This window comes from Callospermophilus lateralis, chromosome 2, assembly GCF_048772815.1.
Source record: "Callospermophilus lateralis isolate mCalLat2 chromosome 2, mCalLat2.hap1, whole genome shotgun sequence".
In the NCBI taxonomy this organism is placed as follows: Eukaryota; Metazoa; Chordata; class Mammalia; order Rodentia; family Sciuridae; genus Callospermophilus; species Callospermophilus lateralis.
The window spans coordinates 205,704,313-205,727,799 of NC_135306.1; the positions used below are offsets into that span (position 1 = coordinate 205,704,313).

Here is a 23,487-nt window from a genome sequence, read left to right on the forward strand (position 1 = left end):
AGAGAAGACCCTCAAAACAGCTAAAGAATAAGGACACACTACCTTAAGAACAGTAATTAGACCTAGAGCTTCCATAGCTATCCAGGAAGCCAGAAGACAGTGGAACCGCGTCTGCCAAGTGCTGAGTAAATTACTGTCAGGACCCAGTAACTCATCAAAAGAATAGGAGTGACTAGGCTGGGGTGTTGCTCCGCGGTTAGTGCTTGCCCAGCATTCACCAGGCTTTGGGTTCTATCCCCAAAAGCAGCAAGAACAATGATGGATTAAAGACATTTTTAAACAAGCAAAAACAGTTTACCATTAACAAACAAATAAAATACTAAATAAAATTTAGTAATAAAATTTCTATAGGACATGAAGAAAAAAGAAAAATCAGCTCCAGAGACGAGGTTTGATAAACCTAAAGAAATGGTGTAATGCAGATAGTAATAAATACAAGGGTTTAAGTTACAATGTGAACTTTGTACGTCAATACAAAGGTTCAATTCCTGGAGTTACAAAAGAGCATGAAATACTGGACCCCAGCATCATATGTGCCATGGAATAGATACTCTTACAATCTGTTTATAATTTGGGAGAAGGTTGAAAAGTTCCATCAATTTTATTAAATGCATTTGCTATAATTTCTAGGGTAGACACTAAAAGAATAGAGTATAATTCTAAAATTCATCTTAAAAGAAAACAAAAAAATAGGGGAAAAATTACCAGACCTACCTTCAACTTTATAGCAAAAAATAAATAAATAATGATAATAATTTGATTTAACCATGGGCAAAAGACCTGAACAGATATTTCTCCAAAGACGACATACAAATGGCCCACCAGTGTATAAAAAGATGTTCAACCTCACCCGGAGTGGAGGTGCATGCCTATATTCCCAGCAGCTCGGGTCGCTGAGGCAGGAGGATTGCAAATTCAAAGCCAGCCTCAGCAAAAGCAAGGCACTAAGCAAAAGCAAGACCCTGTCTCTAAATAAAATTAAAAAATAGGGCTGGGGATATGGCTCAGTGGTCGAGTACCCCTGAGTTTAATCCCTCGTACCCGCCCTCAAAAAAAAAAAAAATTGAGCATTCATGTACCCAACAGACCATCAATTCTAGAAAAACCTGCACATCTTCATCAGAAGAGGTATACTAGGGGACTCACAGCAGCATTTAACAGCAAAAGCACAGATCAGCGCTAGGGTGTAGCTCAGTAATAGAGTGATGCTCACATGCAGGAGGCCCCAGGTTTGATCCTAGCACCCCACACACCCACTGCAGGAGGGATGAAGTCGTGTGTGTGTGTGTGTGTGTGTGTGTGTGAGAGTGTGAGAGACACGGCAGTGAGGAGGAGGAGAATACCTGCCTGGGAGAATAGCACAGATGAATCTCAAGCACAATGAAGCAGAAAAGTGAATCAGTGTGTACAGTTCAAAAAGAGGCAAATAGATAATTCAAATTTGAATTTTATGTTGAGTCAGCAAGGGAAATGAGCACAGAGTTGAGAACAGCTCAACTGCATAGATGGAGGAGGCCACGAGGCCACAGGTGCAGACAGGTAGGGGCAGGGGGACCAACTTTTTTTATTATTATTTATTAGTTGACAATGGATTTTTTTTACTTTATTTGTTTATTCATATGTGCTGCTGAGGATCAAACCCAGGGCCTCACACATGCTAGGCAAGCACTGTACCACTGAGCCACAACCCCAGTCCCAAAGGGGACCAACTCTTAACGTGGGCTGTTTGGGCATCTGTTTCATTATTCTTTACAGCATACTGTGTCATGTATATTTGAAATGTTTTATTAAAAAAGGTGTTGTGATACCTACCTTGTCAAAACATCAAGTGAGAAACATTCACCTTGGTTTAGTGGGCATTTACTATGTGCTAAGCACTTGTGCCACATTCGTCACTCACTCAGCACAACACTGTGAGAGTGCAGACTATTCCCTTTTAAAGATAATAACTCAGAGTGATTTGGTAACTTATCCAAGGTTACACAGCGTGTGACAGCTGAGCATTTTTGCAGATTATCCATTTTGTACTGCTATAACAAAATGCCTGAGACTGAGTAATTTATAAAGAGTAGACAATTATTTCTCACACTTCTAAATCTAGGAAGTCTGAGATCCAAGTATTAGCAGGTTCAGCATCTGGTGAGGACTACTCTCCTCTTCCAATGTGGTTTCTTGTTGCTGTATTCCCCAGACAGGAGGAACTGTGTTCTCACATGGTGGAAGGCAGAAGGGCCTGCTGATGCAGGAAGTTTCTTTTTTTATAAGGGCCAATCCCATTCACAGAGCCCTCATGGCCCAAGCACCTCTTAAAGGCCCCACCTCTTAATACCATCACATTAGCCATTAAGTGTTAACTCTGAATTCTGGACTCAACACATTCAACCACAGCACGGACCCTTCAGGGCTGGGCACCGCCAGCCGTGGCCCCTGGCAGAGTCCTATGGACATAGGGGAGTACCCATCCTAGACACCTGTTCCTTCCTTCCTACAGGTGCTGAAGTCCACCGGGGATGTGGCTGGAGGGAGAGCCCTGTATGAGGGTTATGCAGCGGTCACAGATGCGCCCCCCGAGTGCTTCCTCTCTCTCAGGGACACGGTGCTGCTGCGCAAGGAGTCACGGAAGCTGATTGTTCAGCCCAACACTCGCCTTGAAGGTAATGGACTTGGGGCTCCCTTGATGGGGACCCAGGGAAGGCTGTCTGGGGTGGTCCTTCCCCTGACAGATCTCAGCATTTACCAAACACACACACACACACACACACACACACACACTCTCTCTCTCTCTCTCTCTCTCTCTCTCTCTCTCTCTCTCTCTCTCATGATTATTAGCAGCAGCAGGTCTGAGGAAGGCTGGCAGAGCAGGGGCTCATGGGGAGGCCAGGCCAGTAGTTGGAGAATTGTGGCTGCTGGGTGCCAGATCAGGACAGGCAAGGAGCTGGGACTCAGCAGGCTGAGCAGAACCCAAAGGAGAACTTGGTAGTGTTCAGGATGAGGATCAGCTCTGTCCTTCCTCTGCCTTCTCAATGACAGTTCCATTTCCAAAAGTCCCGGCTCTCCCTGCACAGTACTTGTGCCTTCTGTGCCCTTACATTTCTTTAACCTACTGAGCCCACTGCACCCCTGGCACCTCTTTACACACCGTTCCATGTTCTTGGCATGATAGTGCCGATCTGTGCCTGTCTGGTACGTTCAGGTCCCTGTTAAATGACACCTCCTGAAAGGCACTTGCCCCACACTCTCAACATAAAGTAACCTACTCCCATCCCTCTCTATCCTTCAGCTTCATTTTCCTTCTGTGTCTATCATGATTGGACATTTTCTTGTCCGTCTCATCTCCAGAAGTGGCATATCCCTGCCCCTAGCGTGGGCCTGGCATGCAACAGCTACTCTATATGGTCAAATGAAATGAATGAGTGAATCCTGCTGGCCCCATGGACAATATCATCATTGCTTTGATATGTCCACCCTGTGTTAGCCACCGAGGGGTGGAGACATGAAAGGTACCCAGGCCCTCCCCTTGAGTAGTTCACAGCCCATTAAGAATGATTAGGCATGGAGGTAATTATACAAGGGAAGCATTAACAAGTGCCCAGAAGATACCAACAGTGCACTGAACACATGGAGGAGGAAAGATCCCATCTGCCTTCAGAGAATCTGGGAAGGTTCTAGGGAGGAAGTGGTTAAACTAGACTGAAGAACAGGTTGGATTATCAAAGGTAATAGTTGTGATGGTGAGGTGATAATGACGATAGCTAAATTTGGAGGACTTCTGGGTGCCAGGTACTGGGTGAAAACTTTCCATGAATTAACTCTCAACAACTCAGAAAGGAATGGTTATTATCCCCATTTTTCAGCTGGAAACAGAGACACAAAGGGGCTGCATATTGACCTGGGATCACACAGTTAGTAGGAGACAGAGTCAGGACTTGGTCCATCTGAACCCATAACCTCCGCTTTTATCATGCACCTCAAGATGCTGTGGAGCGCACCAAGGTGCTGTGAGAGGCTAGAGCAGCTGAAGTGAGTTAGAGGGGAGTGCTTCCCCATGAGTACTCAGGGGACCCTCCGAACAAGCCCATTTCACAGGTGAGTGATCAGCTCAAATGCTGCTCTGCTGGTGGATAGCATTTGTGAGCACCCACTTGATGCACTATTGTATGTAATTCCTCAGCTCCTTGAGAGAAGAGGCACTATGCTCACCCCACTTTACAGATGAGGAAACTGAGACTTAGGGAAGTTGGGAAATTTGGCCGTGGTCTAGACAGGTATGAAGCCATTGCTGGACTGTAAGCCCCACGAGGCCAAGCACTAGATCTGTTTCATCTAACACGGCACCTGGTGTTAATCTTAAGGATGAGAGGGGGGAGTTTCATTACTATTCTCTCTGTAATATTTCCTTCCCTGAAAGATGACTATGAGGACTAAGTTAGAAAATCAACTTAAATATTGAGCACAATTTGTGACCCAAGAGAAGAGCTCAGTAAGAACTAGGAGCTCCTGTGACATCACTGTGATTGTACTTCTCTTAAGATCTTTTTGCTGCTATTTTCTCTCTGTCCATTCCCAGGCTCAGAAGTACAGCTTCTGGAGTACGAGGCCTCAGCTGCTGGCCTCATCAGATCCTTCACAGAGCGCTTCCCAGAGGATGGACCTGAGTTGGAGGAGGTCCTCACCCGGCTGGCCACAGCTGATGCCCGGTTCTGGAAGAGCCCCAGTGAGGCCCAGTCTGGCCAGGCTTGAGAAGATTTGTGTGGCCCTGCCCCCCACTCCATCAAACCAGGACTACCAGTGGCCCTCCAATGTGTGTGTAGCTATGGGTCAGCGGAGGGGCAGGAGCTCAAACTTTGGTGCTACCTCATCTGAGGGTGGTGATGCTAACCCCTTCCGTTTGTCAGCACTTTCCAGTTTACCAAGTGCTTCTACTCTGTGATTTGAGCTGCACTGCCATGTATGAGAGCATATGCAGGGCTTCTTGTCCTGTTTCCCAGATGAGGAACTGGTAGTTCAGTGACTGGTCTAGATCTTGCAGGTGGCGTGTGACAAAAAGCCAGGGCTCAAAACCTTCTCACCAAATCTAATGCTCTTCATGTATTACTTTTATAACCAGAAAAATAAATAATAGAAACAACCACCATCTTACAGTGTGCATGATTCCTCCTTTTTGCTGGGGGCAGGACAATAGGATTGAAACCTAGGGAATGGGCAGGAGGGTAATTTTTGCCCTCCTGTCCACAACAGGATTTTGACATCATGAATAAACCAGGATGCACAGTCACACATAGGACAATTTTAGCAGCCCTCCTTTACTACGTTTCTTGCACTTTAAATTATTCCAGGAGCCTAAAAACTAGAAACTGGCAACTTGGGTCAGGATACTCCACGCTGACCCTTAACCCTTGTTTTTAGTTTCCCGGAGCCTGAGCCTCTACAGAAAGGCAGCCTCTTCAACCAGGTTAACCTTGTTGGTGTTCAAAGCCTATCAGAGGCTCCTCTCCAGGCCTCGAAGCCAGAGACCCGTGTCCCTGACCCAGAGATTGCAGGAACCAGAAGCCATAAAGCAAAATAAGAGAAATGAACAGACTGTGCCTCAGCGCGTCACTGCGTTCAGCACGGGGTCTCCAGGCTCTGGTCTGGAAAGCTTCTTCCCGGAACCCTTGTACACGGGCTTCCGCGTGCCCGGGCGTGATTGGACGCTGCGCCCCGGGGAAGGCGGGGCCAGTTGCCTAGACGACGTCTGCGAAGATGGCTGCTGCGTCTTCACCTGATTGCGACAGCGGCCTAGCTGAGAGGTGAGGACCGGGGTTCTCAAGGTGTCCTTTCCCACACGTGTAACGAGGGTGCCTTGGCCGCCGGACTCCGGGATCCTGCGGTTCTTGCGCAGCGCTGACAGTCCTGGAAGGACTCTTGGGAGAAGGGAAACCGTTGCCCTAGGAGCGCAAGTGTGAGCCGCAGGGACCGGGACCCAGGCGTTCAGAGCTCACTGCACTCCTCGGTCTCAGGCACTAACTAGCTCCCCCAAAGTTTCCTTACCCTCGCGTGAGACCCACTCCCCAATTTCCCCCCCATTTCCAGCAATGAGGCCAATTCGAAATGGCTGGACGCGCACTACGACCCCATGGCCAACATCCATACCTTTTCCGCCTGCCTGGGTGAGTCTCTGGAATCAGGAACCCCTGGTGCTAGGAGGGTGCGGGAGTAAGATTCTATGGCGAAGCCTCTGGGATTTTGAGACTCTGATTTATGGTCTTTTTGTTTATTCCAGCCCTGGCAGATTTGCACGGGGACGGAGAGTACAAGGTAAACCAGTCACCCCAGCAGAGTAGGGGGTGGGGAAATACCCCAAAATGAGATTTTTCTGTTGGCTCCAAAGAGACTTAGCATAATCTGGAATTCACATGTACAGTGAAGAATGCACTTTTAGGGCTAATTTTATTTTTGCTTCTAAAGTGAAAGGAACCTATTGGTTTTCTAATCCAGATTGAAGAAGTTTGTAAAGCACAACAGAATGCTGTTGGGGATTCTACCAAGACATGCTTTTTAATTTAGTTACCTTGACATGATTCTTTGCTGGAAGAGCAAATTCCTTAGCTGGGGGCAGACAATAAAGTCTGGAGGGAAGTGAGAGTTTTATGTTTATCAAGAGACCACTGATTTTAGGATTGGCCATGAGGTGATTTTTTTTTTTTTTTTTTTTTTTTTTAGTGCTGGGGATTGAACCCAGGGTCTTATGCATGCAAGGCAAGCACTCTACCAACTGAGCTCTATCCCCAGCCCTAAGCTGATGATGGGTTTATGGGGATTCGTTGTACAAGTTTCTCTACTTTTCTTTGTGATTGGGAATTTTCCATAATAAAAAGGTAAATTTTAAATTTAATTTTAATATAAAGATAATAAAAATACAAATAAATCAGTTTTTAGCCCAGTGGTAGAGCAATTGTGTATTATGTGCAAGGTCTTGGATGAAAGGGGGGAGACAAAAAGAGATGAATAATGAGTGGATAAATAAAAACATCAGCTGCCAGCTATTTCTTACCAGGTTCTGTAATTCATTATCTCATTTGGTTTTCACCACTTGTATCATGAGGTAGGTGTTCCCAGCTTGGCCAGAACACCTCACACCCAGTCAGGGAGGTGCCCAATCACGTGTGAGAATGGCTTCCCACAGGAAACCTGAGCTCTGAAAGGTTGATTAACTTTCCCAAAGGCACATGACTTATAACCCTGATGGCAAGGCCTTTGTTGGTATGAGGATAAAGAAATGAGCATTAGTAAAAAGGCCCAGCCCAAGAAGAGGGTCTTGGGAGTGATCTCTTGGACCCTGAGCCTGGAATGAGCAATCTTTTCCCTGCAGCTGGTAGTGGGAGATCTTGGCCCTGCTGGGAAGCATCCCCGTCTGAAGGTGCTCAAAGGACCAACAGTGCTGGCAGAAAACCCATTGCCTGCTCTGCCTGCTGCTGCTGCTGCCTTCCTCATGGAGGAACAACACGAGACCCGGACTCCAGCTCTGGCACTTGCTTCAGGCCCTTGTGTCTACATATATAAGAATCTTAGGCCCTACTTCAAGTTCAGTCTTCCCCCTTTATCTTTAAACCCTCTGGAACAAGACCTTTGGAACCAAGCTAAGGAGGTAAGCAACATTGGGCATGGGAACAAGAAGGCAAAGATGGCATAGGGTGAAGAGGGCCAGTCTCTGTGCTGGAAGAGTGGGCGCATAGGTGGGCCAGTGGTGGGAGGTTGGCCATAGTTCATCTCCAACAGCATCAGTGGTGGCCCTTCTGGGTAAGGTGCTGGTTCAGTCCCTAAGCAGTTGCTCCCAGAGAGGCATTCAACCAGGGCTTTTGAAGAGCAGAACTCAGAGAATCCTCTGCATTAGCCACACTCTTGCCCATCTATGGAGTGAGGGAAACCAAAGAAAGAAGTGGCCCACAAGAGGAAAGTAGGGCACTAGAAGCAGCAAGAGTAAGGGACTTTGAGGGAGGATAATGTGGGTGGCCTTGGCCCCAAGGCCAGATTCAAATCAAGGAAGTTGGGGCTCAGTGCAAGAAAGTTGGGAAGGAAGTAGAAAGGAAGAAGAACCCCTGGAAGTGTGGGCTCCCTGAGGACATGGGTGCTGGAGCTCACAGGCTCTTCTTTTTTCTCTTGCTATCACAGGACCGGATAGACCCCTTGACCCTGAAAGAGATGCTGGAGGGCATCCGGTGAGAGCCCACCTCCCCCATGACCCCTCCCACTCCCACACCTGCATCCCAAAGCTCTGACCCTTAGGGGCCATTCTTCCACCAAACCTGCCATACTGGCCACTCTTCTTGCAGGGAGAAGGCAGAGGTGCCTTTGTCTGTACAGTCACTCAGGTAAGGATCCTAGGAAGAGCCAGGGGAAGGGAGTGGCCATGGACTGGGCTGGGAAATGCACATACCACTTCTCTGTGTCCAGGTTTCTACATCTAGAGCTGGGTGAAATGGAGGCATTTGTGAACCAACACAAGTCCAAGACCATCAAGCGGCAGGTAACACTCCTTTCTTCCTTCCTTCCATCCATCTATCTGTCCTTTTCCACCCCCACTCTGGTATGGGTGCTCACCATTGAGCTGCATTCCCAGCCCTTTTTATTTTTTTAGTTTTGAGACAGGGTCTTGCTGAGTTGCTCAGGCTGGCCTTGAATTTATGATCCTCCTGATTAGCTGGGGTTATAGATGTGTGCCACCATGCCTGGCACCCCCTTCTCTTTTTATTACCCTGTAAAAAATATTTAATTTTTTAAAAACCATATAACATCAGTGGCAAGTTCTACAACCAAACCAGACCAGTTTGAGTTTGCAGTTTCCCTTCCAGCCACACCACATATATAGTCATAAAACAGCAGTACCTTCTACATGTATAGTTAACAGTTACAGCTTTTAACACATAAATATATAATCTTATATAACTTGCATACAGCTTTTATTTTATTGAGGGTAAAGGTATTTTTGGAAAATAAGGAGAAGTGTAAAGGGGAAATGTAAATGACTCTAATTTCACTAACCAGAGATTATTACTCTTCCCATTTTGGTACATTTCCTTCACAAATAGTGCTGTATATTCTGCTTCCCTTGAGTATATAACATTAAATTTTGAGCCTCAAATAATCTTCAAGAACTCCCATTTTTAGGCCCAGGGACAGTGGTACTCATCTGGAATCACAGCTACTTGGAAACCTGAGGCAGGAAGATCACAAGTTTGAAATCTCAGCATCTTAGCAAGATCTTGTTTCAAAATGAAAAGGTCTAAGGTATAGTTCAGCAGTAGAGCAACCCTGAGTTCAATCCCTAGTACTGCAAAAAAAAAAAAAAAAAAAAAAACATTTATTTTTAGTAACTCTTGATTATTTCATTGGTTATTAGTTAGTTTATGTAGCCATTCCATCTGAACATTGGGCAAGAAATGCTTCCCTTTTATTCCCTCCATATTTTTCATAGGACCATCCACACCTGTAGAGGCCACCTTAACTGAATGTGCTGGCCAACACATGCTGCGCTGTTAACATGATTCTCAGTTCTGTGAGAATCATTGCTCATTCCTGCTTATCAACAGCTCAGGTCTTTAGTTATTAGCATCTTTGAGTACTGTTCAAACTGAGAAATGGATTAATTATCTGGAGAGAAGGAGACAATTTTCCCGAGCATGTGTTATGGTTAAGTGACTGGGAACACTAATGTCCATCCATGTTTCTGTGACCTTTAATCCTACTGTGGGCTGAAAATGATCCCTATTTTTTGTTCTTAATGATGATCACACAGTGGGCAGCTAATTTTTCCAAAGAAAAATGTTTTGGTTCTGCTAATATTCATGTGAGAAATTCCTTAGAAAGTGAGCATCCTTTTTCTTATTTGTTGTCTAATTTTAATTACAAAAGAACATGTGCAGGCTGGGCATAGAGGCGCAGGTCTATAATTCCAGCAGTTCCGGAGGCCAAGGCAGGAGGATCTCGAGTTCAAAGCCAGCCTCAACAAAAGCAAGGCACTAAGCAACTCAGTGAGACCCTGTCTCTAAATAAAAAACAAAATAGGGCTGGGGATGTGGCTCAGTAGTCAAGTGACCCTGAGTTCAATCCCCTGTACCAAAAAAAAAAAAAAAAAAGTTGTCCATTGTAATCCTAAAAAACCTCCGTGATTTCATTGTCAGAGATATAAACAGTCTTTGTATTTGAGGGCTTAACTTTTCAGCAGTTTTTTGTTGTTGTTTGAGACCATATCTCAAAATAAAATTTAGAAAGGACTCTCAGTGGGAGAACACCCCGGGTTCAATCCCCAGTACCATTTAAAAAAAAAAAAAAAAGGAGGGGCTGGGGTTGTGGCTCAGCAGTAGAGCACTCGTCTAGCATGTGCAAGGCCCTGGGTTCAATCCTCAGTACCACATAAAAATAAATAAATAAAATAAAGGTCTTGTGTCCAACTGCAACTAAAAAATAAATATTTTTAAAAAAGGAAAGAAACAGGATCATGATACGGGATCATATAATGTGTCCTTTTCACATTGAAGTATATGATCATTGTCTTTCCTTATATATAAAATCACAACCCAAGGCCTATGCATGGTAGGCAATCACTTTACCACTGAGCTAGACCCCCAGCCCTCTTCCAGCATGTTTATATATTTTAAATTGTGATTTTACAAACGTGACTTTACTTATTGTTTTTCTCTCCCATTAGAAGCATTCCCTATGTCATTGAATCTTTTAAAACATAATTTTTAGGAAACGTCCACGTTGATTTGATCACAGAGATAGCTCATAATTGACTTACTGTTTCCTTTTGTTGTTGTGAGGAAGTTAGGTTTGTTGCATAAACATGTTTGCACATAAATCTGTCACATCTCTGATGCTTCCTTGTCGTCCTCGTCCTCCTCTTTCTTTGCCTTCTTTCTTCCTTCCTGTGACATCAGGGATATCTGGGGGATGGTGTAGGATTCCTTGAGTGACCTCTAGAGTCCTTCTGCAGACAGTCATCACCACCATGATCACCTTGAAGAAAAACCTGGCTGATGAGGATGCCGTGTCATGCCTGGTGCTGGGCACTGAGAACAAAGAGATCCTAGTACTGGACCCTGAAGCCTTCACCATTTTGGCCAAGGTCAGTGTTGGGTCTGACTGACCCTGGGAACACCCAAGATCCAGGCTACAGTCCCTCCCTTTTCTCCAACATAGTTCTGGGTAGGACACATTCACTGTAGAAAAATTAGAAACTATTGGTAAACATGAAGAAAAAAATATTTAAATTCATATCCCCAAATCCCACCACCCAGAGAAATCTACTATTAAAATTTTGTCCAGATACAGTAGCACCTGCCTTTAATCCCAGCAGCTCAGGAGGCTGTGGCAGGAGGATTGCAAGTTCAAGCCAGCCTCAGCAATTTAGTGAGGCTCTAAGCAACTTAGTGAGCCCCTGTCTCAAAATAAAAAATAAAAAGGGCTAGGGATGGTTCTGTTGGTTAAGCACTCCTGGATTAAATCCCCAGTACCAAAAAAAGAAAGAAAGAAAAAAATTGGGGGGGCATATATCCTTCTGCCTGTGATTGGAAAGCAGGAATTTTCCCCTCTTTCTGGATAAGGAAGCAGGTTGGAGACAGTTTCTTATATGGATATAGATATATAACTTTACATGTTTATAAAAAACAGGATCATGGTTGGGCATGGTGGAGCATGCCTATAATCCCAGCAACTCAGGAGGCTGAGGCAGAAGGATTGCAAGTTCAAGGCCAGCTTTAGCAACTTAGTGAGACCTTATCTCAAAATAATATATAGAAAGGGCTAGGGTTTAGCTCAGTGGGAGAACATCCCTGGGTTCAATTCCCAGTACCATTTTTAAAAAAGAAATTTAAAAAAACAGGATTATAATACAGGATCATGTAATGAGCTCTTTTCACATTGAAGTATATGATCAATTAAGGATATGGTCATATGATTAAAACCACATCAGCCTTTTTAAAGGCCACACATATCCATTATCTAGAGTAGCCTAATTTATTTAATCTGCCATCTGTTGTTGGGCACTTAAGTTGCTTTCATTTTTTTCACTACTAGGAACACCATGGTGCAGTAGACATCCTTTCCCGAGCATCTTTGGGTGCTTGTAGAAATACTGCCCTTTGGCTAAACTCTATTCCTAGATGCAATAGAGTTTAGCCAAAGGGATAGACTAAAAGACTTTTGCTACATATTGCCACGTTTCCCTCCAGTCTAACCTGTGACCAGCAGGGAGCAAATGAGGAGACGGAGTTTTGACAAGGAAGGAATTACGTGAGATAAGGAAGATTTTTAGATGACTCAAAGGAGTTACTTCAAACCAGGGAGGGGCTGGGGCTCTGAGAAAGCAGGATGTTTGAGCCTCTTCTTTGCAGATGAACCTTCCCAGCATCCCAGTCTTCCTGGAGGTTTCTGGCCAGTTTGACGTAGAGTTCCGGCTTGCAGCTGCCTGTCGAAATGGGAACATCTATATCCTGAGAAGGTAGCCATGGTCTCCAGGCCAGAGGAATGTTGCAGAAACCTGGTTTTCTCGGGGGGTTGGCAAGATGAACAAGGGGGCTTGGGGACTCTTGATATGGGAATGAAAAGAGCTGAAAGTTTTATAAAGGAGACTGAGCCCATGAGCATAGAGGGAATATCTGGAGGCTATGAGACAAGGACTGGCAAAGCAAGAACCTGGTGAGGTAGCCACAATAGGTGAGCAATGCAGTCAGAAAACAAGGAAATAGAAAGTCTCTTGTATTTGTTATATCAATTTATAGTGTATGTAACACTTCCTTATGCATTAGTTTGATATTTCATGCAACATTTTTAAATTCCCGAAATATTTATTGAGCACCTACCATTTATTAAGCACTATGCAAGGAATCAGGGCTATGCTCATAAACAAAATACTATAAATATGGTCCCTTCCTTCATGCAAGAGGCATGTGTTAAAGTCAACAAAACAAGATATTCCAAATTGGATGAGTGTAATGGAGGGAAAATGCAGGCTTATTGGGAAAAAATACCATGGTTAAGGTGATCAGAAATGCCCATCCAGGGGTGAGGAACCAGTTGCTCAAAAATGTGAGGAAAACTGGGCCTGGTGGCATGTACCTGGAGTCCCGCTACTTGACCAGGAGGATGGCTGAGCCTAGGAGTTCAAGACCAGTCTGGGCAAACAGAGTGAGGCCCAATCTCAAAAAAAAAAAAAAAAAGATTAAAAATTACTCTGCTGGCCAGAGAGTAACTAGAAAGAGGCCCAGAGACCAGTGGGCTGTCAGTCATCAGATGGGCCATGATGTTGACTTGGACTTGGTGATAGGGAAACATAGGACTTTGCCTGTGTTTGAAAGCATGAATTTTCCCCACTTTCTGGATAAGAGAAGCAGGTTGGAAGGACAGGAAACTGGCTTCTACCCAGAGCAAACTCTTCATCTTTTTTTTATAAATTAGTAAACTGCCCAAATCTACTAGCACTGGCTAGACAGTCTAAAATAAGCTCAGTGAAAGCTCTGTGAAATGTCAAGCTATCATATAGGTCACCACAGTAAGGGCAGGAGGGAACAGGGTAGAGAACTCACATGATGTTTTCCAAAGTCACACATCTACTAATGCAGGAGAGGTGGAAACAATCCCCTGGGCATCTGCTCTGGGGCCAGGGTTCCTCTGAGGTTAGGCTGGTTAGGCTGTGGGGCTTAGAAGGAGAAGAGTCAGCCAGGGATTGGAGAGGAGCTTTCTCTGGGGCAGTATAAATGTGTCTTTATTCCACAGAGACTCCAAGCGCCCCAAGTACTGCATTGAGCTGAGTTCCCAGCCTGTGGGGCTTGTCCGGGTACACAAGATCCTGGTAGTGGGCAGCACCCAAGATAGTCTGCACGGCTTTACTCACAAGGTGTGGCCTCTGGCAAGCCCCAGCCCTTCCACACATGTCCACCCCAGTCCCCTTGGCTGGAAAGACCTCCTGGCTTCTCCTTCCCCACAACTTCAAGCCACTTCTTCCTACTCCAATCCCTGAGCCCCCGAAGACTCTGTGTTCCCTGCCAGGGTAAGAAATTGTGGACTGTGCAGATGCCTGCCGCCATCCTGACCATGAACCTCCTAGAGCAGCGTTCCCGGGGTCTGCAGGCTGTCATGGCAGGGCTGGCCAATGGAGAGGTCCGTATTTACCGTGACAAGGCTCTGCTCAACATCATCCGCACCCCGGTGAGTCCCACCCTGGCTTCTGCGTCTGTTATTGATCCCTCCTTGCCCCAATTTCACTTGTGAATATTTTTAGCTGCCTCTCCTGACCGTATATGGAAGCATTTCAGAAATATTTTTCAAGCACTTTATATGTACAAGTCACCATTTAGGTGGGGGTGGTGTGTGAAATGATGTTTTCAGGGAGCTCACAACCTACGGGAACAACCAGCACTCCAGATGCAGCATGTGAACACACAAGGCGGCCTGCAAGCAGAGCAAAGGCTGGAAAATCAGAGAGGGGCCAGTGACCAGGGGAAGGAAGGGGAAAGGTAGACAGGACAAAACTCATGGGATACTTCACAGAGCAAATGGCCACTCACCTGGTAAATTAGCTTGCTAAGTTGACAAATGGAGGGAGAATATTCCAGACGGGGCATCATGAACAAAGGTTAAGAGTCATGAAGCACTCTGATGGAAGAATCCAGGCGGTTTGATGGGGTTTGGAACAGAGATTTTTATACTCTCATGAGTCATTAAATCAATTTAGTGGATTACAATCAGCAACATTTTAAAAAATAGGATAGAAATTTCAGAGTGTATCACATGTGAAACCATTATGTGTGGGTATAAATTATCCTGGGTCTCACTGTAAAATCTGAAAGCAACAGGTTTGGGCCTTCAGGTGCTGTGAGGGCAGGTGCCTGGAGAAGTACAGAGGAGAAAACTAGTGGATGAGGCAGGCTGGAGTCTGATGTCAAAGGCCTAAGTGTTCTGATAAGGAGGACAGGACAAAAGCCTTTGGAGGTTGGTTTTCACAAACGCAACAGACACAGCATTACAAAGGACAGATGGGGTCAACAATAGGCTGGAGGACTGATTAGGAGACTACCCTAGAAGTCAAGGCCACTGGTGTTTGGTCTGGAACTGTGGCCATGGCAGTGAGTTTGGAGAGGAGATGGGAAATAAGTATTTTGGTGGCAGCATTGCCCCCAGGCCTCTCCTCACCTCTCACCTGTTTTATCCAGGGTTTTCCTCATCTTCTCCATCTTGCTTTTCTCTCCAAGATGTTCCTCAGCTTAACTCTGATGTTCCCATATAGGATGCAGTGACCAGCCTTTGTTTTGGCCGCTATGGGCGGGAGGACAACACCCTTGTCATGACTACTCGAGGTGAGAAGACTCAGTTCTGTCAAGGACTTTGGCATTGGCATTGGCATTGGAATGAAGGGGACAGGCTGGAGAAAGAGGAGAGAAGGAGGTGAAACACAAACAGACCCAAATATGGAAAGATGGGCCTGCAGACACATCCTGTCAGGGTCTGAGATGCCATTCAGACAGCTTATTAGTACTTGGATGCTGCTGCCCAGAGGCCAGGCTTAGATCAGGTCGTGTCTCCACAGCAAGTATTGTAGTACCTGCCACAGTGCTAGGAATGTCTCAGTACTCCACAAGGAGCTGCTGGGTGAATTAATGGTAGAACACTATTAAGACATATTGCATTCCTTCCAGAAACTGAGTCTTGTCAGAAAGACAGACCTATATAGAAATGGCTCTCTATTAAGTTGATTGTTTGGGCAGAGAGAATGGGAATGTTGAATAGAACTGGGGAGGACAGATCGGTTTCTGTCTATTCACTTCCTTAGGTGGTGGCCTGATAATTAAGATCCTGAAGCGCACAGCAGTGTTTGTGGAGAGCACAGGCGAGGTGGGCCCCCCACCAGCCCAAGCCACAAAACTTAATGTGCCCCGAAAGACTCGGCTCTACGTGGATCAGACACTGAGAGAACGGGAGGCTGGCACTGGTAAGACTCCCCCTCTTCTCCTCCATTGTTCCCAACAGCAAAAAGTGGGTGGATGGTTCTCAGGTACCCTAGGCAGTCAGGGGGACCTCTGCCAACCCAACAAGTCTTATACCTCTACAAGTCAGGGACAGCATGGGAGGTATACCTACCTACATATCATCGTTGCTCAAGGGATAGATGCCTTTAAAAGTTGGAGGGGCAGCGGTCACTTCTAGCTGCAAGTATTCTCAGAGTAGAAACTAATGAAGATTTTCTGCTTGTTCAACTTTCCCTTTTCATTCATTCATTACAGGATAATGCCAAGCCTTGAGCCAGGTTCCTTAAAGTAGGCTAGTCCTACATAGGGAGACTTCATGTTGTACAACAGGAATAGGAGTTTCTGTGCACTGTTGACCCACATAAGGCAATAAGGAATATTTGCCTGGGAAACAATAAAACCTTTAGAGAGAGGTGACATTGACTTAATGCCAAAAGATAATTAAAAGTCCACCAGACAGTGGGGAGGGAAAGGCAATTTAGACAGAGTCTGGGATAGAAGCTCAGGGCCCTGACCTGGATTTAAGACAGCATCTGCCCTGTAGCTGTAAGGCCAGGAGGCCGAGTGGCCGTGGGTAGCTGGGGAGGCAGGTTGGAGCCAGTTCCCAAAGGGCCAGGAATGCAAAACTACATTCAAATGTGTGTTTAGGGCATGGGGAACTGGCAAAGAGGTCAAGTAAAAAAGAGCAGTAACTCTTCCTGCTAAGTTTTTTAAAGGGATCTTGGTCTCAATTTGAAGGACAAATTGGAGGACAGAGAAAAGAACAGGCTTTTATAACCTAGAACATGTAAGTTATAATGTAGCAGAAACTTAAGTAGGGAGTTCTGAAAGGTAACCAAATGTGAAGTATTTAAAAATCACAATCTTTTGTATATACCAATAATATCCAATTGGCAAACATAATGGAAAAAGTTTCCATTTAAAATAGTAAAGAAATCCATAGAAACAAATGTAACAAGAAAATGTACAAAGCCTAATAAAGAAAATTATAAAATTGTCTTCAAAAACATGAGAGGCCACCTGAATGGACAGACTCACCAAATCTCAGGGTGGGAAGACACACTGGTAAAATTGTCAATCCTTCTAGAATTAATCTAGAAATAGCAGAGTTACAGAAAAAATTCCCATGGGGTTCATTTTAAGGACTTGATCATTTGATTCTAAGAATAAATCTGAGAACTTTGGGGGGATAAAAATGAAGGAACTTACCCTATAAGATTGCAAATCAACTACAAAACTGTAGGAGTTGATGGTGTTGATGTGGAAGGAGACAGAAGTCATTTAGGAACATCCTGGAAATTCAGAAAAGGCCTTGTATGTGTGGCAAGTCAGTATGTGTTAAAGGTGTCATTTCAGATTAGTGGGGAAAGGCACAACTGTACAAACACCATGATTAGAGTCAGGCACAGTGCATACACAAAGTTCCAGCTACTCTGGAGGCCAAGGTGGGAGGATTGCTTGAGCCCAGGAGTTAGAGGCCAGCCTGGACAGCATATAGAGACCCTGTTTCTTTAAAAAAAAAAAAAAAAAAACAAAGTACAATTAGGATATCTTGCTTCTAAGGGAATTATATGAAACACAAAAGTTAATTCTGGTTAGGTTAAAAATAAATTGGGGCTGGGGTTGTGGCTCAGTAGTATAGTGCTTGCCTCACTTCTGAGAGGCACTGGGCTCAAGTCTCAACACCAGGTATAAATAAATGAATAAAATAAAGGTCCATCAACAACTAAAAAAAAAAAAAGTTTAAAATAAATAAATTGTGGACTGGGGATGTGGCTCAAGTGGTAGCACACTTGCCTGGCATGCGTGAGGCACTGCGTTCAATCCTCAACACCACATAAAGATAAAATAAAGATATTGTGTCAACCTAAAACTAAAAAATAAATAAATGAATAAATAAATAAATTGTAAAAGTACTAGAGGAAAAAAGAAAGACGAATAAGTGGGATAACATAAAGATGCAAAACTTCCAAATGGCAAAAGGCACCTCACACAAAATAGAAAAGCAAAAACAGACCAAGATGTTGGGTCTGGACAGAGGAGGGCTGGCAGGAGCAGGGACGGGGGCTCTGGGGGCAAGCTGAGGAAGAGTTAGTTACCTGCTCTTACTAAAGGGTTAGGGTAAGGGGTAAATCAAGGTGGCCTGGGGAACGGTGATGCAGTAACTGGGGGAGGATAGTGAGGCTGGCTTCCACAGTGTTGAACTTGAGGTGTTATAGGACACCCAGGGAGAGATGACCATGGGGCAGTTAAGCAGCTGCAGGCCTAGATGCCCAGATGCTGTTGGAGACAACACACATTGTGGAGGGACATGGGAATAACAAGGTCCCTGTTCATAGGAGCCAGCAGCTATTGCACTTTGGGATGGTCAGAGCCAAGACAGGCCCTGGGTTGTCCAGGGGACAAAGGAAAGGAAGAGAATGGGCCAAGGCCCAGAATCCAGGAAACACTACCCTTTAGAGCTGAACAGAAGGAGACTAAGATGTGCAGACAGCAAGGTGGTGGGAGAACCAATGGAGAGGAATTAGGGCATAGTCCACAGCTGGGTCACCAAAAGGCTGGGCTTGGCCTCAGTCCTTCCTGTCCCACATTCCCAGCCTCTGCAGGTCCTGCCCACTACATCTATCTCATACCCTCCCCACAGCAGCCTCCCTCCAGCCTCAGCCTTCATATCCTCTTCACAGCCATGCACCGGAGCTTCCAGACAGACCTCTACCTGCTGCGCCTCCGGGCAGCCCGCGCCTACGTGCAGGCCCTTGAGTCCAGCCTGAGCCCCGTGTCGGCCACAGCCTGGGAACCGCTCAAGCTGCATGCTGTGGTGAGCACCCAGGTGTGGACGCATCAGGGCCAGAGGGCAGAGGTCCAGGAGGGCCACACAGTTAAGCCCCCAGAGCCAATGCCATGAAGTAAACCCCACACTCCCTTTCTCCCTCCATATCCTCCTGGGAGAGCTACCTTGACCGTCTTGCTTCTTGTATTGCCCTCTTCTGTGGCTGGCCACAGAAGGAGACTTCCTCTTCAGCCCCCTGGTTCTGTGCTGTGCTCCTAGACATGGGACAGGGAGCACAGAGTGTCACCTTGGAACATTTCTTCCCAGGAGCCTCAAGGGATCTAATGGCATAGAGTAGAACACTGTTTTCTTCAGTATCCATAGGACCACCTGATACAGGGAAGGGCCAGCCTGGTCTGGCCATAGGCAGTATGCCTGGGCATGAGGCAGGAGAAGCCCACACATGCCCAAATTTGAGTGACCACAGGGCTGCAGCCAGCTCTCAGTTGGTCTCTATGTGTATTGTCTGCTCTACCCAGGTTTCTAATCACTTAGTTCCTAAAGAGAGTGGATAGATATAGAGGAGGAAGGGGTGACAGAGGAACTCAGGGTGCGAGGGAGAAAATCTCATCTACCAGGACAAGGGTGGGAGGTAGAACAGGCCTGGGGAGCGGGCAGGAGCAGCAGTGAAGACAGGAAGGAGCTGGGCCATGAGCCTGGCTGGCTTTGCCTCTAACTTGCTAGGTGGTCTCATCGAGGCCCTCTCCTCTCCAGGCCTCTGCAGCCCCGTCTGTCTTCTGTGCATTTTGATGAAGGCAGATAGATAAAGCACTAGAGCAGTTGTTGGGGTAACTTGAGGACACTGATGAAGAAGCAGACAGGGCCAGGCTCCTGGATTCAGTGCCCAAGGCCCTCGGTCCTGAGGGCCTTTTCCACCCATCCCCACAGGTCCAGGGCCTGGGGCCCACCTTCAAGCTCACGCTTCATCTGCAGAACACCTCAACAGTCCGCCCTGTGACAGGGCTGCTGATCTGCCTCCTGTACAACGAGGCACTCTATGCCCTGCCTCGGGCCTTCTTCAAGGTACTTGATCTCCCCTCAGCCCCGCCCACAACCCGCCCTGAGTCATGGGGTACAATAGGTTAGGGCAGGGTCTTGATTAGATGCTCACCAGTCTCCAGTAGGTCAAGGTAAGGAAATGGCCAGTGGCTAGTAGGTGGCCAACAGACCAACTCACCCAGACACCAGGTGTGCATCTGGAAGGAGCACCAGGCCTTGCCTTTGCCACCTTTTTCCCAGTCTAACAGGCCCAGGAGCCACACAGATGGTTAGCAGAGCCTGAGTCCTACCTACCTGTCCAACATTGTTGGTGGCCAAGAAGCCCCACCCTGCTTCCCAGCTGCTCCTGCTACCAAAAGGGATCCTCTCTACTCCAAAGAGTGTCATCACAGAGCAAAGGGTCTGCTTTTCCCCCACAGCCCAGGTTAGAAGGAGAAGAAACTTAAAACTCTGGAATGTAGAAGAAACAGCCCTGGCCTTGCTAGGAATCTAGGTTTAACCACAAACCCATCATGTGGTCCTGGAGTATTGGCTTCCCAGCACTGCACCATGGCCTAGCCCACCCTGAGGAATCCTGAGACACAGCTGATGGCAGGCACAAGCACATTTTGTGATAGTAGGTGGGCATCCTCTGTCTCCAAACCTAGGTCCCCTTGCTGGTGCCAGGGCTCAGCTATCCTCTGGAGACCTTTGTGGAGAGTCTCAGTAACAAGGGCATCTCAGACATCATCAAGGTAAACAATCCACTGGTACTTCTTGGAAGGTGGGACCGTGGGGAGGTCAGTAAGGGTGAGTATGGACAAGGCCTTCAGGGGCTGCAGGGTGGAGCTATGGTAACTGCACAGTTGAGGCCTCCCCCCTCCCTATCCCTTCAGCAGAGCCCTAGTGGCCTGTCATTAAGGTCAGTGCAGACAAGCAGGCTTGGCCTTTGCAGGGAACAGAGAGCAGGGGTCCAGGTGTATGCCCCAACTCCATGGCACCTCCTCCATAGGTACTGGTGCTCCGGGAAGGCCAGAGTGCACCCCTGCTGAGTGCCTACATCAACATGCCTGTGAGTGAGGGGCTGGAAGCCGCCTGAGCCCTGGGCCAGTGTTCAGGCCCCTGCCGAATGGAGTCAGCAAGATCCATCAGCCACTTTCACTGAGCTGGGCAGTTTGGGCCACTCCCCATGCAGCAGTGTGCTGGGGCGCCAGCTTCCCACTCCTCTCCTGAGCACCCCCTGCTCACCACTCCTGCCATGGGGCTATAGCAGCATCCAGTGAGTATAAGAAGGCCTGGCTCCTCTCTCAGAACATGCCCTGGTATTGTTCCAGAGGCAGCTTTTGCTGTCCACTGCCTCCCAGTACTTCCCAGAAACCTCACCCAGTCCCAAGGAAGAGTTCTGAGCTGTCGAGATGAAAAAAGGACACTGACTCTTTTTCTTTTCCACTTCCCTCTGGCACCCCACTCACCTCCTGCTGCAGGCCAAGGCCAGAATTGAATGAGAGCCTGGCCTGAGAAGTCAGAGGCTTTTCTTGGGTGAGACTGAGCCCCCTGTCAGCCTGGGGTTCCACTTTCTGTTCAGCAACCCACCGAAGGAATAGCCTTCTCCCCATAGGGCACCTTTACAAAGGCTTGGACCCTGCCACCACCTCAGGGCTCCAAGGCCCCACCAGCAGGTTGCCAGAGGAAGAATTGGCACAGGAGGGCAGAGGGTGCCCATGCACACTCCCAGAGACCACACAGCATCTGCTCCTGACCTGGATGCTCATGCTTAGAAAGAGCATCTATGGAAAGGAAAGTGGAATTAGGTAGAGCAGAGGCAGGCAGTACCAGAAGAGGCATTTCTGGGATTAGGGGAAGGGCTGGGGAGAGAGAAGCCCTAAAGTGCCCATCAGACTGCCCTTCTGTGCCTGGGAGTCCAAATCAGCCCTGAGGGTGGAAAGTTCACTGGGCAGCAGCCAGAGCAAGAGAATTGGCTGGCACAGAGGTGAGGCTGGAGATTAAGCAAAGGCTCAGTTTAGACCTAAATGAATGCTCAGAACCCTCAAGCCCCTCATGCCTGCTGAGTCCCTGGGAAGTCTTGCCAGTGCTCCTCACAGGCCATAGGAGTCACCTGGGAGCCAGCAGCCTTGCTCTTGGGAACCTACATCTTTCCCCGTCTGACCAGGTATGGCCTGATGTGTGGCACACAGCTCAGGCTTGCAGGAAGTAACAAGATTCCTCTGTGTTTCCGGTCTCCCCTCATGTTAAATGAGGCAGTTTCTGAACTGTTTTTAGCTCTGACACCCCATGGGCTTTGCACCCCCTCTGGCAGAAAGGAGGAGTTGGCCCAGAAAAATGATACTGGACAGGAACAACTGCACAGCTTTTGCCCTCAAGTCCAAGGTCTCTACCAGGCATGGTGGCCCACACCTGTAATCCCAGCAACTTGGGAGGCTGAGGCAGGAAGATCACAAGTTCAAGGCCAGCCTTAGCAACTTGGTGAGACTTTGTCTCAAAATGATAAAGGGCTGGGGATGTGACACAGTTTATGCACCCTGGGTTCAATCCCTAGTACACCCCCCCCCCAAAAAAAAGGAGACCAAAGGCTTCAAACTGCTTGCCACTGTCTGCCTCTCTGCCCAAGACACAGGGTGGACCCCAGCCCTTCCAAGGAATGCATCTGGAGCCAGGTTAAGAGGCAACCAGTTTGGGCCAAAGAAAGAGCCTTCTCCCTTCTCCCCACTGCCCAGCAGACCACCTGGGTCAGGATGGTGAAGGGTTTCTACATCAAGCCAGCCGAGGCATAGTGGAAATAGCAGAGGTAAAGAAATGAAAAGATGTGGAACGGAGGGTGTCACTGTCACTCTAGTCTCAACCTGCAGAACCTGGAGGTGGAAGGGCCTGTCCAAGGGGGTAATGAGCCCATCATTGGAGCTGTGTGCACGGGGTGTGGGCTGTCATGGGGCAGAGTCACGTATTGGCCAGAAGACCTTATAGTCCCTTTTACCCAGGTCATACTGTGAACTGCACTACGAACTGTGTGAACTCAAAACAAAAACATCTGATCTGGGTTTTTTTTCATATCTGTTCATTATGATGAAAGGAGAGACCTATGTGTGGCACCTGATGTAAGTTTTATAATACTATCCTATTAAATATGTGGGGGGCTGGGGATGTGGCTCAGTGGTAGAGCATTTGCCTAACACGTATAATGCCCTGGGTTCGATTCTCAGCATGGTATATAAATAAATAAAAGTTTAAAAAAGAGAGAGAGAAATATATGGAACAGGCGGCTGGGTTGTAGCTCAGTGACAGAGACTTGCCTAGCACATATGTGGCACTGGGTTCAATCCTCTGTACCACATAAAAATAAATGAATAAAATAAAGGTATTTGCTAAAAACAATTTAAAATTTGCCTAAAAAACAATTTAAAAAAGAAAAAAGAAATATATGAAACCAAGTACTATGGCCCATGCCTGTATGACTCAGGAAACTATGGCAGAATGACAAATTCAAGGCCTGCCTGGGCTACTTAGTCCTGTCTCAAAAAAAAATAAAAAATAAAAAAGACTAGGAATGCAGCTCAATGGTAGGGCCCTTGCCTAAAGTGTGTGAGGCACTGAGTTCAATCCCTAGTACTGCAAAAAAAGAAAACAAAACAAACTTTATATATATAGGCTGGGGATGTA

The 23,487-nt window shown here is 46.7% G+C and overlaps 2 protein-coding genes across 9 annotated transcripts in view; both read left to right on the forward strand.

Annotated features, from left to right (window-relative positions):
* The window catches only part of Dpp3 (dipeptidyl peptidase 3), a 23,316-nt gene extending 18,188 nt beyond the window's left edge, over window positions 1–5,128 (forward strand). For all 4 annotated transcript variants that reach the window (XM_076847621.2, XM_076847622.2, XM_076847623.2 and 1 more), the window contains exons 17-18: window positions 2,492–2,654; window positions 4,568–5,128. In XM_076847621.2, coding sequence (XP_076703736.1) covers window positions 2,492–2,654; window positions 4,568–4,740 — 336 coding nt within the window. In that variant the 3' untranslated portion in view covers window positions 4,741–5,128. The remainder of the gene's footprint in view (window positions 1–2,491; window positions 2,655–4,567) is intronic.
* A 602-nt stretch (window positions 5,129–5,730) lies between these two features.
* Bbs1 (Bardet-Biedl syndrome 1) lies at window positions 5,731–23,360 on the forward strand. 5 transcript variants are annotated; one of them, XR_013090436.2, is made up of 18 exons: window positions 5,731–5,789; window positions 6,073–6,149; window positions 6,263–6,297; window positions 7,352–7,627; window positions 8,152–8,198; window positions 8,313–8,351; window positions 8,434–8,506; window positions 10,976–11,107; window positions 12,375–12,481; window positions 13,756–13,876; window positions 14,029–14,187; window positions 15,266–15,335; window positions 15,809–15,967; window positions 18,689–18,822; window positions 19,723–19,857; window positions 20,481–20,567; window positions 20,825–22,618; window positions 22,809–23,360. XR_013090436.2 is itself a non-coding variant. In XM_076847633.2 (17 exons), the coding sequence occupies exons 1-17, from the start codon at window positions 5,743–5,745 to the stop codon at window positions 20,909–20,911; spliced, it is 1,785 nt and encodes a 594-aa protein (XP_076703748.1). In that variant the 5' UTR covers window positions 5,731–5,742; the 3' UTR covers window positions 20,912–23,360. The 5 variants fall into 5 exon arrangements, 2 of the variants coding, with proteins under 2 accessions (XP_076703748.1, XP_076703749.1); XR_013090437.2 differs by having other exon boundaries at window positions 20,825–22,296; window positions 22,442–23,360; XR_013090438.2 differs by having other exon boundaries at window positions 20,825–21,091; window positions 22,442–23,360.
* Window positions 23,361–23,487: the final 127 nt, after the last annotated feature.